A 23845-nucleotide genomic window follows, 5' to 3' on the forward strand; every position below is an offset into this window, starting at 1 on the left:
CACCTCAAACTCTTGGGGCTTAAGCTATTCTCTTCTCTCAGCCTCCCAAGTAGCTGGGACTACAGGCACCCACCACAATGCCCTGGCTTTTTCTCCTTGCAGTTGTCATTACTGTTTAGCTGGCCTGGGCCAGACTCAAACTTGCCAGCCTCAGTGCATATGGCTGGCACCATAACCACTGTGCTATGGGCGCTGAGCCCAAAACTAAGTTTCTTATATGAGGGAGAAATAAAGAAATAGACAAATTCTGAGGGAATTTATCAACATCAGGCCTGCCCCACAGGCAGTATACATCAGCTTTATACATTGATCAGCACAATAGACACCACAAATGTAAAATCATTGAAAAGCTAAAGCTCAGAACCCACATACCATATTGCCTCAAGAAGTAAAACAAAGCAGTAAGTTTCTATCCAACAGGATGAATAGAAATCCACTCCACTTATCCATTCTTTCAATAAATGTGAATGGCTTTAATTCCCCTTTCAAGAAATATAGGCTAGCTGAGGATAAAAAAATACCAACCAAATATCTTCTATCTCTAGGAAACATATCTAACTAACAAGGACTCATTCAGATTCAAGGCAAATGAATAGGAAAAAATATTCTATGCAAATACAAATCAAAAGAAAACTTGCATAGCTATTCACATATCAGATAACAAAGAACTCAAGCAAAATAGCAAGAAAAAAATCAAAAACCCCAACAAAGCTCGGGCAAAAGAAATGAACAGAAGCTTTTCAAAAGATAGTCTAATGGCCAATAAACATATGAAAAACTGTTCAACTTCTAATTATCAGGGAAATGCAAGTCAAAACCACAGTGAGATATCACCTAACTCCGTTAAGAATTATTTTTATCCAAAAAGTCTCCAAAAAACAGATGCTGGCATGGCTGCATAAAGAAAAGAACAATTTTATACTATTGGTGGGACTGCAAATTAGTAAAATCTCTATGGAAACTAGTAAGGAAATTCCTCCAAAAATTAAAAGTAGATCTACCTTTTCATCCAACATTCCCACTATTGAGTATCTACCCAAAGGAAAAAAGGCCATTTTACAAAAAGATACTCACACATGAATGTTTATTGCAGCATAATTCACAATCTCAAAGATGTGGAATGAAACCAAATGTCCATCAATTCATGAGTGGATTAATTAAATTATATATATGTCATGGAGTACTACTTAGCTGTGAAAAATGAACTAATACCTTAGTTCAACCTGTATGGAACTGGAGACCATTCTCCTAAGTGAAGTATTATAAGAATGGGGACAAAACACCAACATGTACTCACTATTAAATTGGAACTAATTAATCAACACTTATGTGCACATATGGAAGCAAAACTCAACAGAAATCAAGCAGGTGAGAAAGGGGGTAAAGGGATGGCTAAAATCACACCTAACAAGTACAAGGCACACTATCTGGATGAAGGGTACACTTATAACATTGGCTCAAATTGTACAAAAGAAATTCATGTAGAAAAGAAACATTTATACTCCCATAATAATTCTCACAGAAAAAAAATAAGAAGAAGGAAAAAAACCTGGAAAAGAAAATGTACTGCAACAAAGCTATACCCTTACCTACTAAAACAAGCAATGATAATGAATATTTGCAAATCTTGGTCTTACCTATATTAAGATCAGTAGAAAATTTTTCAAGGATTCAAATTACTAAATCCATCAAAAGTCAACTGTAAATTATACTCTCACATTCCATTTGCCATAATGAGTAATAATTTGGAATTTTAATGGTATGGTATACTACACCATTATTTTTTTTTTAAATAAACACAAGCAGTTCAAGAGTACCAACCTTTTAGTTCCATTTGTTCTTACTAGTATTTAATTTTCTAAAAATATCTTTAACAGAATTTCAACCTATAAAATACTGTGCATCGTTTCTACTTCCATGAATGTACTTGGTATTAATAAAACTAAGAACTACAAAGAACTTTTAAAATTATTTTATTATTATTACTGGTTTTTCTGTGGAATTAAAGCACTATTTTAAATTAGGAATTAAGAAGTCAATCTATTGTAGTGAGACGTCTATGATAATTTTATATGTTGCAATGATTTGGTCATATGCTTCATGAATAAGTAATTAAAATTACTATTCTCTTTATGGTAAATAAATATATTTCCAATAAGTCTCTTTCTGGGCTCGGTGCCTACGGCTCAAGTGGCTAAGGTGTCAGCCATAGACACCAGAGCTGGCGGGTTCAAATTCAGCCTGGGCCTGCCAAACAACAATGACAATTACAACGAAAAAGAAATAGATGGGCGTTGTGGCAGGTGACTGTAGTCCCAGTTATCTGGAAGGCTAAGGCAAGAGTCACTTAAGTCAAGGAGTTGGAAGGTTGCTGTGAGCTGTGACATCACAGCACTCTACCCAGGGCAACAACTTGAGGCTTTGGTCAAAAAAAAAAAAAAAAAGATCTAATAGAATCAGGAAACCTCAGACTAATGGAATTTTGTGACCAAAATATCATTTTAAATTAAGAAATTTTAGTGACATATAACACTAGTTTTCTTATGCTTCAATGTAAACAAATATTTTCATTTATGATACTTTAATTTTTAGTTGATCAAAAATTTGAGCCTATAATATCACATAGATGTTTGTGTCTATCTGGAAATAAACATGGCAAGTATTTTTTTTTTCTGAGACAGAGCCTCAAGCTGTCACCCTGGGTAGAGTGCCGTGGCATCACAGCTCACAGCAACCTCCAACTCCTGGGCTTAAGTGATTCTCCTGCCTCAGTTTCCCAAGTAGCTGGGACTACAGGCATCTGCCACAATGTCTGGGTATTTTTTTGGTTGCAGCTGTCATTGTTATTTGGCGGCCCGGGCTGGATTCGAACCGGCCAACTCAGGTGTATGTGGCTGGCACCTTAGCCGTTTGAGCCACAGGCGCTGAGCCCATGGCAAGTATTAGTAAGCCACAATTTAAAAATCAGCACTATACTCTAAAGTGGCAGTTCTTTATCTCACACACACACACACATAGCCCAACCTATAATCTAATCAAGGTGACTTAATGGACAAATCTATTTTTCACTTTCCCAAATACAAAATGCTACCAATGTAGATGCATACTTTTGATAGATGTTCCACTAAGATTGCTCTTATACAGCTGTACATTTTGGGTATCAACAAAATAACTCTTTATAAAAGTATAATAATTTCTTTCCAAATCTTTAATTTTATTCATTCTATCTTTATATAAGTTTGTGTCACTATATTCTCAAACCTTCATCATAATGCTTAAATTGTGAAAATCTAACTAGGTGGGTTTTCTTTTTAATGGTGCAGGAGACATTTTTTTAATGTTGATAGGCTGAATATGTCTCCAAAAATATATGTCAAAGTCCTAATCCCTGTCCCTCAGAATGTGACCTTATGGGAACTGGGTAATTATAGATGTAATGAGTTAAAGTGAAATCATTGTAGAGGAGGATGGGCCTCTAATCAAACCTTAATTACTGTCCTTATAAGAGGAAGAAAAACATACACACAGGGACAACACCATGTGATGACAGGGGACAGATCAGAAACATAGCTAAAAGCCAAGGACAAAAACTAAGGACGGACAATCACCAAAAAGTAGAAAGAGGCAAGAAAGGATTCTCCCCTACAGAATTCAGAGAAAAAATGGACGGCCCAAGACCTGTTCTCAGACTTCTAGCCTCCAGAACTTTGAGACAGTCAATTTCTGTTGTGTTAAGCCATGTGGTTTGCCGTACTTCTTGATCAGGCCTTGGAAACTAATGGACTCTTTCTGAATGTAATTAAACCCTGGCCATATTTCAAGTCATACCTGATATTCTAATAGCTAACACAGAAGATTTTATGCCTGTGTCCACAATCATATCTATTTCTTATTAGCTATCTGCTCCCAGAACTGAATAGACAGCATAGTACAAATTTTTATAATGTTTAGTAAGTAAATAGAACTGGAAGAAATACATTTTAAGTTGTAAACCAATAGAATACATTAAAATCAACAACAAATGTAAAGTTTTTTTGTTTGTTTGTTTGTTTTTTGCAGTTTTTAGCTGGGGCCGAGTTTGAACCTATCACCTCTGGTATATGGGGCCGGCACCCTACTCCTTTGAGCCACAGGCACCACCCCAAATGTAAATTTTTTTAAAGATATCTTTCCTACACAAATCTCATTCCTCTCTTAATATCACATTATCATCAGCATTAACTTATTTTTTTCCAAGAATCATCCAATGTTTTTAGTTAAGATCTTCTGTGCTACGTATCTACGCCAAGTGTGGGTTTACAAAAATGCCAATAATCTGAATGCCAGATAATCATACAATCAGATACTACCACATGCAGTGTTCAACCCAAAAGTAGAGATATTTAGCTGTGCACCAAAAAGTCATGCTTCCCCTTCAAGGTGTAGGATTGTTTCTGCTCGATAGCAGCAGTCATTTTTAGAAGCCTTTGTATTTGAGTGTGGCCATGTGACTACTTCTTACCAACAGATGAGAGTAAAAGTGATGGTTGTGCATTCCAGTCTGAGGGTTTAGAAGTAGGATTCTCCAATTTTTCATTCTTTTTTTATCAGATATATGAAAAGAATTTTAAGGCCCAGGGTCATGGCAGACCACAGAACCCAGATCATTCAAGAGAAAAGACACCAGCCAACAGGAACATCTACATTGAGTTGTTCTGTGCTGTGTTACTGAAATATTGGACTTTATCTTAAGAGTTTTAGTACAGATCATATTTGAGCATGATCAAACTTTTAGATAATTGACTTATAGTTTGATTTTTTTTAAAAGATATATCCCTGAGCTCAAGGGATACTTCTGGCTCAAACTCCTGAGTAACTGGGTCTACAGACACACACCACCAAGCTAACTTTTTTTTTTTGTAGAGACAGGGGTCTCACTATTGCCTAGGCTGGTCTAAAACTCCTTGGCCTCAAGTGATCCTTCCACCTTAACTTCTCAAAATGTGGGGACTGCAGGTGAGAGTCACTGCACCCAGGCAAATTATTCATTTCTTAATAAAGAGAGAATTCTTTCTTTCCTCTTCTCACCTTTTGGTGACCATCAGTCATTTCTGAATAATGATCATACTTTATCATTGAGCTCTTAAGGCACTTGAAAATGAATTCTAGTGAAATAGAATCTTTAAATTCAACAAATATTCATATTACAAAAAGTTTAAATGACTACTTTAAAACTCACAAGATTCATAAAAAGTAAAGTTTTTAAATATCAAGAAGTCTTATTGATAGGTCTTAATCTATATCTAAATTAATTCACATTTATATCAGGGCAAGGATAAATACATAGCCAAAACCACCACCTGGTTAAAAAAAAAAAAAAATTTATATGTAGTAACAACCTCCCAAATATGTTAGCTTATAACATATTAAAGATGTTTTTCGGTTCTGGGGGAAAGGGTAGCTTGAACACAAGAATAGAAAAAGTATATCAGTATATCTCAATCTTTTTCCTAAGTGGTTTAAAAACTATTCAACGACTCCAAAATCCTTTTTATATGCACACCTGGGAAGAATACCGAATCTGTAACTTTGTTCAGGGTTATACTGATGTGGTTTTAGACCAGATGTTTAAATGGTACAGTATGTACATTTTCTTCCCTTCTTCTAAGTCAAAAGTAAAGTAAAAGGAATATTTGACTTCACTCCACAAGAGACCTATTTAATAGTTTGGCAGTTATGTAAGTAAAGGTAGTTTGGCTAAGTCAATGTTGACGACATACAGAATGACATGATCCTAATGAGTTGGAAAATATTGGCTCTCATGAGAATAGACCAGATGCTACTGAGCTGAGAAAGCTACTGTATTATTGAATTTCATTTTTATGAGGTAAAATTTATTATTCAACCATTAAGGTATCCCACATGAAATCTTGCGTAAAATACTTTTAACAGTTACTTTCTGGAAAGTATATTTTTATTTTAACATTAAGACATCACTTAAATGAAGGATTCAAATGTCCATTTGATCACCTTTAGCATAGATTTTAAAGTCTGTAAATTATTTCCTGGCAAATACCAAATTAATTGAACTAGAGTGTCAACAAAAAAATTAACTTCTGACTAAGGAAACAGTATAGCAAGTCCTTATCGTCCATAAAAAATCAAAACCACGTGTGACTTTGTATTTTATCATCTGGCAAAATGGCAGGGTTTGAATTTCTTTGATTGAATACCGCCAGAAACATGGACAACAAAATTACATAATATAGTAATCCCAATTACTTAAGTTCAAACCTTAGTATCTTTGCTTTATCTCTTATTATTTTAATTAGATTTCCAGTATACTGCTATACTTTCATTAATATTTTCTAAGGGAGTAACAAGCTTTAATTATCTACTGTATTTCTGATCTTATTACCAGAGATTAGGTTAACACAATAGAAATAATAGTAACAAAAAAATCCAAAGGCCTAGCTTCAAATATTGACTTGGGTCAGTGAATAGCTATGGGATGGTATTTAAGAAAAACACTAAATTATTCCAAGCATAAACTTTCCAATCCGTAAAAAAAAAGATATATATCCTGCCAACAATAATACTACTGGCAATAAGCCAATTAGTACATGAGAAATATTAACCTAAAATAAGTAGGCCAATTCATACTATTCAAGTAAGTTCTGTGGTATTCATTTCTGACATTACGCAGCTCACTAGAAGAAAATTGCTTCCCAGACAGTGGTAAAGTATGTCAAAAGTAGATAAAAGGATAGGGTTTCATAGTCTTATTATTCCACTGCATAGGAATAGTCTAGGTCTACTGATGCACTTCCCTTGGGAGTCCCTAGGAGAACTGAGAACATGTGGTTCATCACAGATTTCTGTGAGCGTTGTATGGCCTCTTAGAAACAGTTATACATATTAAAGAGGAACCAATGTACATGTTCTTCGCTAAATTAAAGCAACTAAACCTAAACAATGTCTTGAATTTTATTCTTATCTCATCAACATTACTAGTCATCACCCTATTTGCTTTCTTGGCTTACTCTTTGAATTTACCTTTGCCTTATTATCTTCACACTTAAACACTGGATCTCCTAGACTCCATTTCCAACTAAGGTTATCTCAGTCTCTAAGAACTTTATACCCTAGAAGCATTTCCGTAAGTAATGTCCTCTTATGGATAATTCTAGCAGGATCTATGTCCAGGATAAGAATAATAGATCAACTCCACAAATCACACTATATTTGGAACTCACAAAAACAAGAACTCTACAAACAGTTTAGAGGATATTAACACCACTTTACAGGTGAAAAAATTAATGGAAACTCAATGAAACAAACCAATCTTTGTTTAGTCATATGAATAGAGAAAATCTTCGAAGTCCAATTCAGCATTCTTACCCAAATATCAATAGTTGAAAATTAAAAATGTTTTTATTGCCTGACAGAAATAGTAAGACTTCGACTAACCCAATATCAGTAAGTAACATAAGGTTTAATAAAAACCATAGAAGCACAGAACTTCTAAATTTTTATATACTTTGATTTTTATAAGAACTAAGGAAGAAGTAGTCATCACTATAGCTTTATGAAACATATTCAAAAGTCATTCACATATTCTTTTCTCCTTTTTTGGGAGATAGAGTCTCATTCTGTCACTCTGGCTAGAGTGTAGTGGGATCATTATAACTCACTACAACCCCAAACTTCAGATATTCTTCTAAGCCTCTTACAGAAATAAATTCATTCAAAAACTAGAAACAACAAACAATTGAGTCAACAAACGAAAATTATCTCTTGCTTTTGTGACATATTATAATACAATTTTTAAAAGGAAAGAAAAACTTTTCTCCCTGAAGCTATTTGTACTTTTGATAACTGCAAATTAAGTTTAGTATTGCATTCCTATAACAAGCAAATCCAACATTTAGAATGAGAAGACTGAAGCAGAAAGTTGTTGTATATTCTGTTGTAAGACCTAATGAAATTAAATAATCTATTGATTATAATCTATTACTCTTTTGTTGTATACATATATAGCTGTCTAACAGCTTCAGTTATTATAAGGAAACAATAAAGTTGAATAAATATTTAAAAAACAGAAACTAAGCAAATTAATAAAATAGTAAAAAAAATTATACCTGTAAAACCAAGAATGAAAAAATATCTTTCTGTGCTTAATTTTCCATATATAAAAACCAAAAGCATAAATAGGACACATAAAAAGAACTTTCCTCTTAAACTGATTTATTTGCTTTCAGTAAGAAATTTTCTTACAACTTAATACTGGTCACTCTTCAATTATCCTCTGGTTTTTATACTCAAGGAATCAATAGCCATGTTTTATAACAAGCATTGATAGCAAACATTTTTCACATTTAAAATTTTCAAGTATAGAAATGCCTTACACTGCTCCTGTACATGTATTTTAGCAGTGACCCTGAGCCTTTGCCCGGCCACATCTTCTAAAAGGCATCAAAATCAATTCTGTATCTTCTAGTCTAGCTGAAGAATCTTAGAATTTGAAGACCATGTCCCTAATTATTTATCAGAAAACTCTTTGAGTTCTCTCTCCTTTGGAAAAATACTATATTTTCTCTTTTTTGTTATTTAGACAATTACCATGTCTCTTCAGTTTTCAAAACTCAAATATATATGAAGCAACTATACAGACTATTCCTATTATAACCCCCCAAGATGAGAGCAATAACTGTATTAATAATGTATACCTTTTACATTTATAAACATAATAAATATAACACTGCCCCTTACTACATTATACACATTTTATTTAATTCAATTCTATTCTTTTCAAACTTAGTAGCAACCAATGAAGATGATTTCAAAACAGTAAAAAAATCCTTAAATTTATATGGAACTATGAGAGACCTCAAAAAGCAAAAGCAATCTTAAACATAATACCTGAAACTACCTGTATAAAACTACTATAGGAAACTTAGGGAAATGCTCCATAACATTAGACTGGGCAACAATCTTTTTAATATGACCCTGAAAGCACAAGAAACAAAGGCAATAACAGAACAGTGAGATTACAGCAAACTAAAAGCTTCTACACAGCAAATGAAACAATTAAGAGAGTGAAGAAAGAACCCAGAAAATATCTGCCAACTATCCATCTGAGAAGGGATTAAAATCCAAGGTCTACTAAGAACTCAACTCAATAGCAAGAAAACAAATAACTCAATTAAAAAACAGGCAAATGATCTGAATAGATATTTCTCAAAAGACATACAAAATGGCCAACATGTTCATAAATAAATATTCAACATCACTGATCAGTAGAGAAATGCACATTAAATCCACACTGAGACATACACATACACCTATTAGAATATTCTCAAAAAGATGAAACATATGTGTTGACAAGGATGTGGAGAAGCTCAAGATATTGGTGGGAATGTAAACTAGTACAGCCATGATGGAAAGGGGTATGAAGGTTCCTCAAAAAACTAAAAGTAGAACTATGATATGTTTCAGCAGCTCACTCTTGAATATACATCCAAATGAAATGAAATCATGTTAAAAAGATAGTTACATTCTCATATTCATTGTAGCATTATTTACAATAGCCAAGATATAGAATCTTGGACAATGGACACACTTAAGTCTCCATCAGTGGATGAATGGATAAAGAAAATGTAGTATATATACAGAACGGACTACTATCCTGTCTTTAAAAAGGAGGGAATTCTATTATTTGAGACAACATGGTTAAACCCAGAGGACATTATGCTAATTGAAATAACCCAGGTACCTCATGATCACACTTAAACACAAAATCTCAAAAAGTGAAACTCATAGAAATAAAGAGTAGAATGGTGGTTACCAGAAGTATGAGGTAGGGAAGAACAGAGACATGCTGTTCAGGTACAAAATTTCGCTTAGGAGGAATAAGTTTGTGAGATCTCTTGCTCAGTATAGTGACTGTAGTTTAATGTATGTTATATTTCAAAATAACTAAATTTCAAATGTCATGAGTGACGCAAATATGTGAATTACCTGATTTAATCATTCCACATTGTATACATGTGTCAAAATACCACACTGTATCCATAATCATATCAATTATGATTTTTCAATTAAGAATAATTCAAAAAATTAATATGTATAGTTGTAAACTACTTAGCTTGCAATAATTTCACACATTGCAACAGAAAACTACCACAATATTATTGCAGCATTGCATGGTTTTGCATGCAAAGTAATCCTGTTATCTTATTCTTCAAATTGAAATCCTTTGGAATTTAGAAAATACACAGAAACTAATTAAAGCTATGTAAATTTTGAAATATTTATTGTCTAATTTATTGGTTTCCCCAAAATATAGTCCCTTAAAAACATATTTTCAAGATTTCTTTAAAAAATAAAAATATATACTCATGTAAAGAAAATAGATTTCACTGTAGTAATTATCTGAATAGTAAAAATAACTTAAGTATGACAGTTATTCATAAACTTAATTTGTTAGTCATTATCTTTTTTTAATTTCATATTACTGATATTTTTTTAAAATGTGGGGGAAAGTACGCTTTTTCAGTGTGGATTTAGTATCAAAATTTTTCATATTATCCAAATACTTTTCCAAAATCAGGTATATTGTTTTGCTTTGTTTGTTTTGTTTCATTTTGTTTTTGAGACAAAGTCTCTCTCTGCTACCTGGGTAGAATGCCATGGTGTCACAGCTCACAGCAACCTCAAATTCTTCGGTTCAAGCGATCCTCTTGCCTCAGCCTCTCAAGTAGCCTGGACTACAGATGCCAACCATAACACCAGATTAGTTTTTCCATTTTAAGTAGATACAGGGTCTCACTCTTGCTCAGGCTGGTCTCAAACTCCTGAGCTCAAGCAATCCATCCATCTCAGGCTCCCACAGTGCTAGCATCACATGCATGAGCCACCACACCTGGCCCCATGTATTTTGTTTAATAAAATTTTACCTCCTCAAAAAAAAAAGACTGGAGAAAGGGAGGGAAGGAAAGAACTCATACCCATTAGCAGTCACTTCCAATTACTCTTTTCTCTAGCCCATGACAACAATTATCTACTTTTTGTCAGAATGAATTTACCTATTCAAGACATTTCTTATGAATGAAATCAAAATTTATGTCTTTTTGTGTCTGACTTCCTCCACATAGCATATTGTTTTCAAGGTTCATTTGTACCATAGCATTTATCAGTAACTTTATTCATTTCAACGTCTGAAGAGTATTTGATTGTACAAATATATCACAGTTTACCTCTATCAATTCATCTATTGATAGACATTTTGTTGTTCCAACTTCTGACAGTTACACATAATGCTATGAACATTTTTATAAATGATTTTGTGTTAGGCATATATTTTTAATTTCCTTGGGTATACACTTAGAGGCACTGCTAGGTGATATAACAATATAATGTTTACCTCTTCGAAGAACTACCAAGCTATTTTCCAAGGTAGCATCACTTGTTTTGGGGCTATTTCTTTATTTGTAAAAAGGTCTCACTCTGTAACTTGGGCTATACTTCACTACAACCTAAACTTGTTGGCTGAAATCATGACAACCTAAATTCCTGGGCTCAAATGATTCTCCTTCCTCAGCCTCTCAAGCGACTGGGACTATAAGCACGCACCTGACTACCCTTTCTGTTTTTTGCAAAGATAGGGTCTTGCTCTTGCTCAGGCTGGTCTTGAACTCCTGGCTTCAAGCAATCCTCCCAAAGTGCTGGCCACCCAAAGTGTTACGATTATAAGCATAAGCCACCATATCCAGCCTAGCATCACTTATTTTTTATGTTAATAATTCCATAGGAATATATAAGTTCAAAACAAGTAGAAAAATAAAATGGAATAAGAAACAATGTAATTTTTTTATAAAGTAACAGCAAAACAGAGCAAAAGGAAATGCAACAATAAGAAGAAGAAACAAGGTCAGAGACCAGCAATTACTCTTAATATAGTAGTTCTTCCACATGCACAGGGAATTGGTTCCAGGACCCTGGCGTATACCCAAATACATGCATACTCAAGTCCCGCAGTGAGCCCTGAGGAAACCACATGTATGAAAAGCCAGACTGCAATATACACAAGCCTTACAATCCATGAATACTGTATGTTTGAGGAGTGTTTGGTTGAAAAAGATCCACAATTAAGTAGACCCACATAGTTCAAACTGCTGTCCAACGGTCAACTATATAAACGAATTAAATTTACAAGGTATAAGGATTTTAAAACTTGATTTCAAATATTCAGTTAAAATCTATTTTCCTAAAGCACAAAGACAGACAGAACCTAAATAAAGAATAGATGAGAAAGTAAGGGCAAATATCAACAAAAAGAAAGTTAATCATAAGTATGTTAATATAAAAAAAGGTGGCTCCGCGCCTGTGGCTCAAGCAGCTAAGGTACCAGCCACATACACCTGAGCTGGTTTGAATCCAGCCCTGGCCTGCCAAACAACAATGACGGCTGCAACCAAAATATATATATGCATATATATATATAAAGGTATGAGCCTAAAGACTGAGGGACTCACTACTTTTAATAAAAGAATTAATGCAAAAAAGGATGTAAATATGTGTATGCACAGGTGTGTGTTCATACACACACTAAAATTTGCACACTGCTTCAGGGGATTCAGAAAATTCAAATCCCTTTCAAAAGCCCCAAGTGAGAACCTCTCCAGCCTAATGCAGTCATGTCATTCTTTATACAATCCTAAATCCAGTAGCACAACAACTTCAGGTTGAACATCCCTAATCTGAAAACTTAAAATCTGAAATGCTTCAGAATTTGAAACTTTATTTTTGAGCACTGCTATAATACCACAAGTACAGTGGTATTCCACACCTACCTTATATGATGAATAACACAAACTTATTAACAATATTATATGAAATTACCTTCAGGCTATGTGTAAAAGGTGTATATGAAAGACAAATGAATTTCATGTTTAGCCTTGAGTCTCATTCCAAATATTTCTCATCATTTATATGCACATATTCTAAAATCGGAAAAAAATCGTTTCTGGTACCAAACATTTCAGATAAGGGATACTCTACCTGTGTAATATTTCATGTTAGTCACTGGCTGGACTGCATAGGAAAATTCTAATTATAAGGTATGGTCTGAATATAAAACCTTCAAAAGCATCATAAAGGAATATTATATGTTTTATTTTAAATGTTTTAACAGATAAATAACAAGTTTTAAATGTTATTAACATAATTATACTTGAAAAGATACTCCTCTTTAAAAACTACTTTTGCATTACGAACAAATATAACATTATTATTTTAACTGAAACAACCTTTAAAAAAGGGCAAGCCTTCTGTAAGCTTTTTGTTTGAATATAAACTGAGTGACAAGATGAAGACAAGATAGTATCCTGGCATCAAAGTGGACATTTTTATTTTTAGTAGTTAAATAACTGATTCAGAGTGTCACATCAACGCTTTTCACACAAAAAGGAAAACTTGCTCACCAACACTTAACAAGTACGATGAGCAAAAATTTTATTTCACTTTCCCAGCATAATCAAATATATTGTATTTATGTTTGATTTGGTTATCATTTTAAACCCATACATTGATCCCCTCAAAAAGTATATGTAGTACCTATAAGACCAAGGATAAATTATACAAGGAGTTGGTGAAAAGTAATTTCTTACAACTATGAAACATATGTAAACATTGGTACCAGGGAACAAAACCAGATGTCTTAATTTACAACCTAGATTTTAAACATAAGCTATAAATATCCACTTTCAAAGAAATATAATTTAAGTTGAGTGTGTTTATTATTCATAAGGATTTGAAAAATTAATTATTTAACAGTCTCCTCTAATACAAATCTTCAATATAACTGTCAAGAAAATTGTGCTCTAACTTGAACCCAAGAGTTTGAGGTTACTATGAGCTAAGATGCCACAGCACTCTATCAAGGGTAACCAAGTGAGACTCAAAAAAAAAAAAAAAAAAAAAAAAAGAAGATTGTGCCCTTACCTATAGCTTGGAATACTTCATTCATCAAAGCTTCATTCACTGCTAAAGAGCTGACATTTCCAATAAGAGACCAACTTTTATATATTGCTTGCAACAGAAGTGTCTGTGCTCTTGTAGCTTGAACTGTCAGATTTGGAAGTTCAAATATACCTTCAGTTATAGCAATCTGAGATCTTTTAGTCCTGAATAAGAAAACCAAAAGAATAATAATACAGTAAATAACATTTACAAACACTGGACTAAGTAAATTACATTGCAAGGTAAGAAAAGGATATACATTCAAAATATTGTAAAAAGAATTAAATAATACAGATCTACAATTCTTCTAAGTATATGTTTCACTATTTCAGAAACTCCCACAATAATGAAATATAAAAATATAAATTAGAATGTTAATATATATATGCATGCACATACAGTCTTCTCAAGCAATTATAATTTTTCCATCAAGTAAGCAAGTCTGCATCGTTCCAGAAGTCTTGTATCTGCTAATTCACTGAATTCTATCATAATAGACGTAACAGAGGTACTAACTTTATACTCATTTTATAGATGGGAGAACCAAGACATACAGATAAATTAAGATATTAAATGATGTACTACTTCTAAGTAAAAAAAAAAACATTAGGTTTTAAATCAAGGTGATCCAATTCAGAGCCCTCTATCCTATAATTTTTCTCATAAGGATTAACAAAGTATTTATATAATATCCAGGTCTCTACTTGACAACATGCCAAATTATCTTTTAAATTTCTGCCCTAGAATATCTAATTCACTTATGCCATTCATCTGGTTTTGCCTATGAATAAAGTGTTTCATATATTTAAATTTCCCAAATAATAAAGCCTCAATAAGGAAATATTTCAATATGTCTGTAACAAGTTGATACTAAAAGTTAATAAACATGCAAATTAAAATAGAAGAACAAAACGCAAAGATATAACACATATTTGGATATTATTACAGTTGAGAGACATTGCTCATTCCTAAACCCCGTGAACCTCCACTGTTTATAATTTTTCTAATCATAATCACATTGAACAAATCTCTTGCACATCAACTAAAATGTTTCTCAACCTATCTCTTATTCTAGCCACTGCTATGGAGACCAATTTGATTCAGGCTTTCACTGGCATTGCCTAAGGCCACACAGCAATGCGAGACACAAGTAGAAACTCTACATTCACGTATGCAGAACACAGAAACGTAGGGATATATGTTTCACCCTTTTCTTCCCCTGGCTGACTATTGTGACATGGATTTCATAAGTCTTCTAAGGAGATCTCTGAAAATTAGGACCAGGAAGGAAAATATAGAAATAACTGAACAAACCTTAATGAGCTGTGAGACAATATCAAGCAATTCAGAAACAGTTCTACTTGGAGTCCCAAAAGAGAAGAGAGAAATGGAGAGAGCTAACCAAAAAAATAAAGGAAGAAAGAAAGAAAGAAAGGAGGGTGGGAGGGAAGAAAATTAAGCAAATTGTTATAAATTTGAAGAAAACTATAAATCTAAAGATCTAAGAAGTTCAAAAAATCTTAAATAGAAGAGACTTCTAAACATACCTAAATTTATTACAGAGTATCCAAAGGTACCCCCTAAAGTTACCACATATCAGAAAAATGGGAAATTATAGCTACATGTACCATTATTTACAAAATATTCATTAAAAGTTTTTACAAAATATTTAGAAAATATTCTCTACATGTTGGCCACCTCTTTGTAAAGTTTTATCATGAACATTATGTAAAGGTAGATTTAGCAATAATTCCCCATTTTGCCAACATGTGGCAACTTTAAGGGAGATCTTTGGATACCCTGTATAATTAAATTTCTGAAAACCAGTGTTAAAAAGAAAAATCTTTAAAAGGAGGGAAAGGATAGAAAAATATGTCACATATAAAAAAACAAAGATAAAATGAAAAGATAATTCTTATCAGAAATAATACACAGCAAAAGACAATAGAATAAATACTCAAAAATGCTGAAAGGGAAAAGAAAAACAATCGGCCTAGAATTCAAAATTCATAGAAAATATCTTTCAAAAGATATTTTTAAACTAAAAATAGAGTTTAAAACATATTTAAAAGAGCCTTTTTAAACTAAAATCTGGGAAGAATTCCTCACCAGCATATCTGTACTACCAAAAATGTTAAAAGAGAAAATTTCAAGCTAAACGAACATAATGCAAGATGGAAATCTTTGTAGCTCTATACAAAGAAATGTGAAGAGTGCTGATAATAGTAAACATACAGGTGAATTTTTTAAGAAACTGGTAGGACTGCAAACCAATATAGCTTCTTGAAAAGAAGTATACAAAAACCTCAAAGATCTAAAAGTAGACCTGCCATTTGATCCTGTAATCCCCTTACTAGGCATCCACCCAGAAAAAAAAAAAAAAAGCATTTTACCATAGAGACATATGCACTAGAATGTCTACTACAATTCAATTCATAATCAGCAAGATGTGGAATCAATTCAAGTGCCCATCAATATATGAATGGATTAATAAACTGTGCTATGTGTATACCATGGAATATTATTCAGCCATCAAAAGATGGAAACTTTACATCTTTTGTATTAACCTGAGATGGAGTTGGAGAACATTCTCCTTAGTGAAGTATGACAAGAATAGAAAAACAAGTATCCAATGTACTTAATACTAATATGAAACCAGTAGAAAAACAAATACACACCAATACAAGAGAAAAACCCAACTGAAATCTAGTGGGTGGGGGGAGGAGGGGATTGGTGTACTTTCACCTAAAAGGCACAATGTAAGAGTATATGGCACACCTCCTGGGTATATGGCACAAGTTCAACTTGAACTCCACCCAACAAACACAAATAATATAAACTAATCATCTGTGCCCTCATATTAATCTGAAATAAAAAAATAAAAATAAAATATACATAACCAGTATAAGTGAAGAAAAGGAAACAAACAGAAAATAAATATTATATTAAAATGTCTAACAAAAGAAATCTTACCTAAAAGACTTGGAAAACCTTGATTCAGAATGATCCTTATCTTAATAAAGTTATTGAATTCAAGAAGATGAATAATTCTATGGGCATTCAAGCAGATAAAGCAATATGAAGGTACAAGGACTTTTGCAGAATTTCCCCCACTTCCTATTATCTTCCTTAAGCCATCCACTACAGTCTAGTGTACACAGTCAGTTTATGTGCACAACTCATCTTTTCAAAAAAGTAAGAGAATTTTAAACTATATCACAATATAATCAAGATACTAAATACAGTTTCAGGTCAATGGTTAACATCCAGACATGCTTAAACTTCAGCCATCTTTTAAGTCAATAGCTCCCTTATCTAGCCAACTACTATGGCAGCCAATAACCACACTGGATCTTCAAAGCCAAGACTGGGTTTTCACTTTGCATTTGCTATGTCCATAAAGAAATGAACTGTAATGTCCTTGCTGCTATTTTAACCACCTAAGTCTTCAGATTAAGCCTCATGGTCTTCAAACTTCATGTTGAAGTTGTTCTCTAAAAAACCTATAAATTCAGCAAATACAGGGTGTCCATAAAGTTTATGTGTAGATTACTACATTAAACTATTTTAAATTACACACAAACTTTATGTCCACCCTGTATTTATTAATTGCCTACTCTGTAGGAGTCATATTCTAGCTACTTAGAAAATAACTCAGCCATTTAGAGATCTTGATGAACAAAACAAAACATTAAAATCTCTGTCCTTGCCGGGCACTGCAGCTCATGCCTATAATTCTAGCACTCTAGGAGGCCGAGGCAGGTGGATTCCTTGATGTCTCAAATTCAAGACCAGCCTGAGCAAAAAGCAAGACCTTGTCTCTACTAAAAGTAGAAAAACTGAGGCAAGATGATCACTTGAGCTCAAGAGTTAGAGGTTGCTGTGAGCTATGATGGCATAGCACTCTACCGAGGGTGACAGCTTAAGACTATGTCTCAAAAAAATTAATTAATTAATAAAAAAAAATAAAATCCCTGTCTCAGGAAGCTCATATTCTAGTGGTAAAGGGTAGAAAATAAAAATCAATAAACATAATAAATAAGTTATATATAGAAAAAGTTTATAGAAAAAGTAGAACATGATAAGTTGGATGAGATTACTACAGGATAAACAATTTCATATATAGTAGGTAGATTTTATTATAAGAATAGATCTTATTAAATTGAAATTTAAACAATCCTGAAGTAGATAGGAAATAGGTATGTGAGTATCTCTGGAAAGTGTTTCAGGTAGATGGAACAGCTTGTGAAAAGACCCTGAGGTAGAACTCAGGGCAAGTCCAAGCAATGATAGGAGGCCAGTGTGTCTGTAGCAGTTTGATAATAACCCAATTCAGAAATTCAATTGGTTCCCATTGCTTCTCTATTCAGAAGAAATATTTCAATAGAGTTGACACAGCCATTCAATAGAATTCCATGTAAGTTTGACTCCACAGTGTCTAATTTCCCAGATTGATTTTTACTTTTAAACATCTTATAATTTCTAACCCTTATTTTCAAAGTTTTTTATTTAAAGTATCAAACATAGGGCACAAAATTTTAAGAATCTAAGTTCTAATGGTGGCTTAATCATCTATTGTTTCTTTCTTTTTTTTTTTTTTTTGAGACAGAACCTCAAGCTGTCCCCTTGGGTAGACTGCTATGGCATCACAGCTCACAGCAACCTCCAACTCCTGGGCTCAAGCAAGTCTCCTGCCTCAGCCTCCCAATTTGCTGGGACCACAGGCACCCACCACAACGCCCAGCTATTTTTTGGTTGCAGCCGTCATTGTTGTTTTTGGCAGGCCCAGGCTGAATTCAAACCCACCACCTTAGGTGTATGTGGCTGGTGCCTTAGCCACTTTAGCCACAGGTGCCAAGCCTGTTGTTTCTTTTTAAGGGAAAAAATTGCATAAATTTTCTAAGCTTCACTTTCCTATTAAAAATAAGATATGGTAACTTCTCACACAGATGACTTTAGTAAAAAATCAATTGTATTTAACATTTAGATATAACGCCTTTGCTTGTATCTGAGGAGATGAGCAACATTTTTACAGTCAAAGAATTGAGAGTCTAGTAGTGACAAAAACAAGTAAACCAATAATTTCAATACAGTTAGTGCTAAAACAAAGTTATATAGAGGTATCTATAAGATACACTGGGGGAGAGATGGCGGAAAACTGCAGGTGCTATATTTGAGTTGAGTCCTGGAGAATGAATATGACTCATTCCAGCAAAAATAATTATTATTATTATTATCAATTCTTTAAAGCAAAAAAAAAAAAAAAAAAAGGCATCCAAGTCAGGTGTGGTGGCTGACGTCTATAATCCCAGTACTTTGGGAAGCTGAAACAGGAAAACCGCTTGAGGACAGGCGTTCAAGACCAGTCTGGGAAATGTAACAAGACCTCATTTCTACAAAAAAAAATTTTTTTTTAATGAGCCAGGTGCAGTTGCTAACACCTATAACTTCAGATACTTAGGAGGCTGAGCCAGAAGGATCACTTGAGCCCAGGAGCTCAAAGCTACACTGAGATATGATGATGTGCCACCACACTCCACTCTGGCTAATAAAGTAAGACACTATTTCAAAAAAATAAATAAATAAAAGAATATCTAATAGAAAAACAGTCAAAGCACTTAAACAGGAAATTTCACAAGAGGTAAGAATTCAAACAACCTATAACATGAAGAGACTCTAAATCTCATCAGTAAAAAGAAAAATTAAAATTAAAACAATGTAGGACTCTCTTTGTGAAAACACCACACTGTACCCCAGAAGTGCATTAATGTACACAGTTACTATTCAATAAAAAAAATAAACAAATAAAATAAATAAAAATTTTAAAAAATGTAGGACTCTCTTAATCTTGCAGATTATTATAAGCTCTCAACCTTTAGCCTATCTTCTAGAAATCTATCAGACAAAAATCCTAATCTGACTCTGCAACAAAACTTATAGAATAATAATTTTTGTAGCATTATATAAAATAGCCTAAGCCCAAGACCATCTTATTGTTGAATACATTATGGCACATTGTATTTATACAAGACTACTCATTATAGTAAAAGAATAAAAGTAGATGAATCTACTGATATGAAAAAATATAATGAAATATGGCTGACTAAAATAATGATTGCAGAATAATATGGTCCCAAGTAATGGCAGGAAGTAGTAGGTTAGCCACACATGAGAGTATTTCTACATGTATTTGTATGCTGAGATTAAAAAGTATCAATAGTATTCACCCCTACATGATAAGAACAGAAGATGATTTTCATGTGGTCTTTTTATTTCCCCTATATAAATGCCTGTATTATTTTCTTTTTGGTCCCATGAGAAATCTATATTACATCATTATTTGGGTTTATTTTTCAAAAAATTTTAAGAAGGTACAATATTTCAGGATGAACTAATGAAATCGCAAGCCAATCAAAATGAATTTACAACAGAATCCATTAAAAATACAAAAACAAGATATTGGCATTATCAAAGTATCCAGATGTCTCACAACTGACCTTGAATTATCAAACATTTTATCCACCTATGAAACAAACTTCACTTAGAAGCCTCGTTAAAGAGGAGTGGCACTGGCAAAAATAGCTCGTGAAAATGATCCCAAAATCTGTCCTTCCACAAAAGTAATCAAAGAAGTGGCAGAAACTATCAAGAATTAACTTTTTCAGAACTCTGGAAACCAGTCAGAAGTCTCCTACAAACGAGAATATTTAATCATTAAAAAATAGATAAATCTCAGTAGAAACAATGAGCTTTGCAGTGTTGTACCTTCGTTGCATCCTCCACTCTCAACTCAGCAATGGCATTGAAGAACACAGCTCACATTCCAAGTACAAGTAACAATAACAGAGAAAGCAAAACCGTCCTTATTCACAAAGAACTGTAGTTGTTGGTTTTGATGTGTATTTGTTTGTTTGGGGGCTACCAGGAGGAAAAACTCAAAGGACTTGCTTTCTCTCTTAATTCAGAACTCTCACAGTGCTAAAACTATTACTCAGGGACATTTGTAAAGACCATGTACAAGCAAATGTATTAGTCCTTGTTGCATGGGACCATGGGTAATAGATGGGGCAAACAACCGATTAACCAAAAGCTTGGGCTAGGACATATATGCCTTGGGGAATCTGAACTTTGAAAATCTCTGACATTTTTTGGGAATTATAAGGCCACGTCATGCCTAGGGCTATGTGCACCAGAGGAAGGACCAGACTCTAAGCTCTCACCTCTGGTTGATTTTCAGGGTCTGCATGAGAAAAAGATGACTAAAAATTGTAAACTGCCTGATTGAATTTTCAAGCATTCTCTATCAAAAACCATGAAGGACATAAGGCAGTAGGATAAAATATTCAAAGTGCTGAAAGAAAAAAAAAAAACTGTCAACAAAGAATACTACTTCTGACAAAACTATTTTTTAAAAATGACACAGAAATCTCTCAACAAGGTTGGGCATGGTGGCTTATGCCTGTAATCCAGGCACTTTGGGAACCCAAGACAGGAGGATCATGTGAGGCCAGGAACATAAGACCAATCTGATCAAAAAAAATATTAAAATTACCTGGGTCTGGTGGCCTGAGCCTGTAGCCCTATCCACTCAGGACACTGAGGTAAGAGAATTATTCAAACCCAGTAGTTTGAGGCTGGAGTAAGTTAACATGACATAAGTGCACTCTAGCCTAGGCAACAGAGCAAAACGCTGTCTCCAAAAAAAATAAGAAACCTCTCACCTCTCCCCTCTCTCAAAAAAAGAACTGGTGAACTCTACCAAACACTTAAAGAATAAATACCAATCCTTTTCAAACTTTTGCAAAAAACCCTGGAAAGACAGGAACCCTTCTCAATTCTTTTTTGAGGCCAGTATTAGTCTAGTATCAAAGTCAAAGACAACAGAAGAAAACTACAAACCAATATAATTTATAAACATAGATGCAAAAATCCTCAATAAAATGCTATCAAATCAAATTAAGAAAAATGTTCAAAAGACTATACACTATGACAATGAAGATTTATCCTAGGAATAAAAGGAAATGAAATGGTGGTACATTATAAGGAAAACAATCAATGTAATATACTAATATAATAATTTCTTGATATTCATCTCAATTGATGCAGAAAAAAATTTGAAAAAAACTATTAACTTTTCATGATAAGAACACTCAACAAATAAAAGAGAACTTCTTCAACACCATATAAGTTGTTTATTAAAAAATACAACTAACATCTTATTAACTGGTAAGACTGACAGCTTCCCTCCCAGGATAAGGAACAAGACAAGGATCTCTGCTTTTGCCATTGTACTCAACATTGTTATAGAAGTTCCAGCTAATAAATTCACCAAGAAAATAAACAGAAGCATTGAGATTATAAAAGAGGAAGTAAAACTATCACTACACAGAAATTACATGATCTTCTACACAGAAACCCCTAAAGAAAACATTCATATGCACAAACTCTTAGAATGAATAAATAAGTTTAACAAAGTTGAAAAATATAAGGTAATCATGCAAAAATAAGTTTCATATCTTTGCATTCGCAATAAATAATCTAAAAATGAAATTAAAATAAAAAATAAAAATAAAAGAAAAATGAAGAAAACAATTGCATTTACATTAGCAAGAGAAAGAATAAAATACTTAAGAATAAGTTTAACAAATAAGCAGAAAATGCATGTACTAAAACCTATAAAATATTATTAGAAGAAATTAAAGAAGACATATAGATAGCCAGGCATTGTGGTGGGCGCCTGTAGTCCCAGCTACTGGGGAGGTTGAGGCAAGAGAATTGCATAAGCCCAGGAGTTGGAGGTTGCTGTGAGCTGTGTGACTCTACGGCACTCTACCGAGGGCAATAAAGTGAGACTCTGTGTCTACAAAAAAAAAAAAAAAAAAAAAAAATGGGGCAGCACCTGTGGCTCAAAGGAGTGGAGCTCTGATTCCATATGCCACAGGTGGTGGGTTCAAGCCCAGCCCTGACCAAAAACTGCAAAAAAAGAAAAAACATAGATAAAAAGACACTTCATGTTTACAGATTAGAAAAGGTAATACTTTCCCCCAAACTGATCAACAGATTCTGTACATCCCCTATAAAATCCCAACTAACTATTTTGATGAAATGAATAAGCTAATCCTAAAATTCATATAGATTTGTAAGGGAACCTGGATAGCCAAAAAACTCTTAAAAATAAAGAACAAAGTTAGAAGACTTACACTTCCCAATTTCAAAACTTACTACAGTGGTACAGTAATCAAAACAGTATCATACTGACATAGGAGAGACATTTAAAATGGTTCAAAGAGCTAAAATTACAAAGCTCTTACAAGTAAACCTAGGTATAAATCTTCATGGTCTTAGATTAGACAAAAGTTTCTTAAATATGACACTCAAAACAAAACAACAAAAGAAAAAAGCAGATAAATTGGTCTTCATCACAATTTAAAACTTTTGTGTATCAAGAGATAGCATCAAGAAAGTGAAAATGCAACATATAGAAAGGGAGAAAATATCTGCAAATCATATATCATATAAGGAACTAGTTTCCAGAATATGTTAAAATTTTTCATAATTGAAAAACAAAAGAATATACAGTCCAATTTTTAAAATGAACATAGGACCTAACAGACATTTATTCAAAGAAGATATACAAATGGCCAATAATCACATGAAAAGGTGCTCAATATTATTAGTCACAAAGAAAATGAAAATCAAAACCACACAACTTCAATATACACCCAAGAATGGCCGTAATAAAATAAAAAAAACAAGGGTTGATGAAGATGGGGAGAAATTAGATCATACACGGTTGTGCAGCTAAATTGTGCAACACAATTTGGCAGTTTATCACAAAGGTAAA

General features: G+C 33.3%; 1 protein-coding gene across 3 annotated transcripts in view; it reads right to left on the reverse strand.

The window, feature by feature from the left end:
* Positions 1–23845, reverse strand: part of VPS13B (vacuolar protein sorting 13 homolog B) — a 777819-nt gene that overhangs the window by 633365 nt on the left and 120609 nt on the right. For all 3 annotated transcript variants that reach the window (XM_023517476.1, XM_023517471.1, XM_023517472.1), the window contains exon 17: positions 13984–14165. In XM_023517476.1, the coding sequence (XP_023373244.1) occupies positions 13984–14165 (182 nt within the window). The remainder of the gene's footprint in view (positions 1–13983; positions 14166–23845) is intronic.

The sequence above is a fragment of the Otolemur garnettii genome, unplaced genomic scaffold, assembly GCF_000181295.1.
Source record: "Otolemur garnettii isolate 467f Iridium unplaced genomic scaffold, OtoGar3 scaffold00004, whole genome shotgun sequence".
NCBI lineage: Eukaryota > Metazoa > Chordata > Mammalia > Primates > Galagidae > Otolemur > Otolemur garnettii.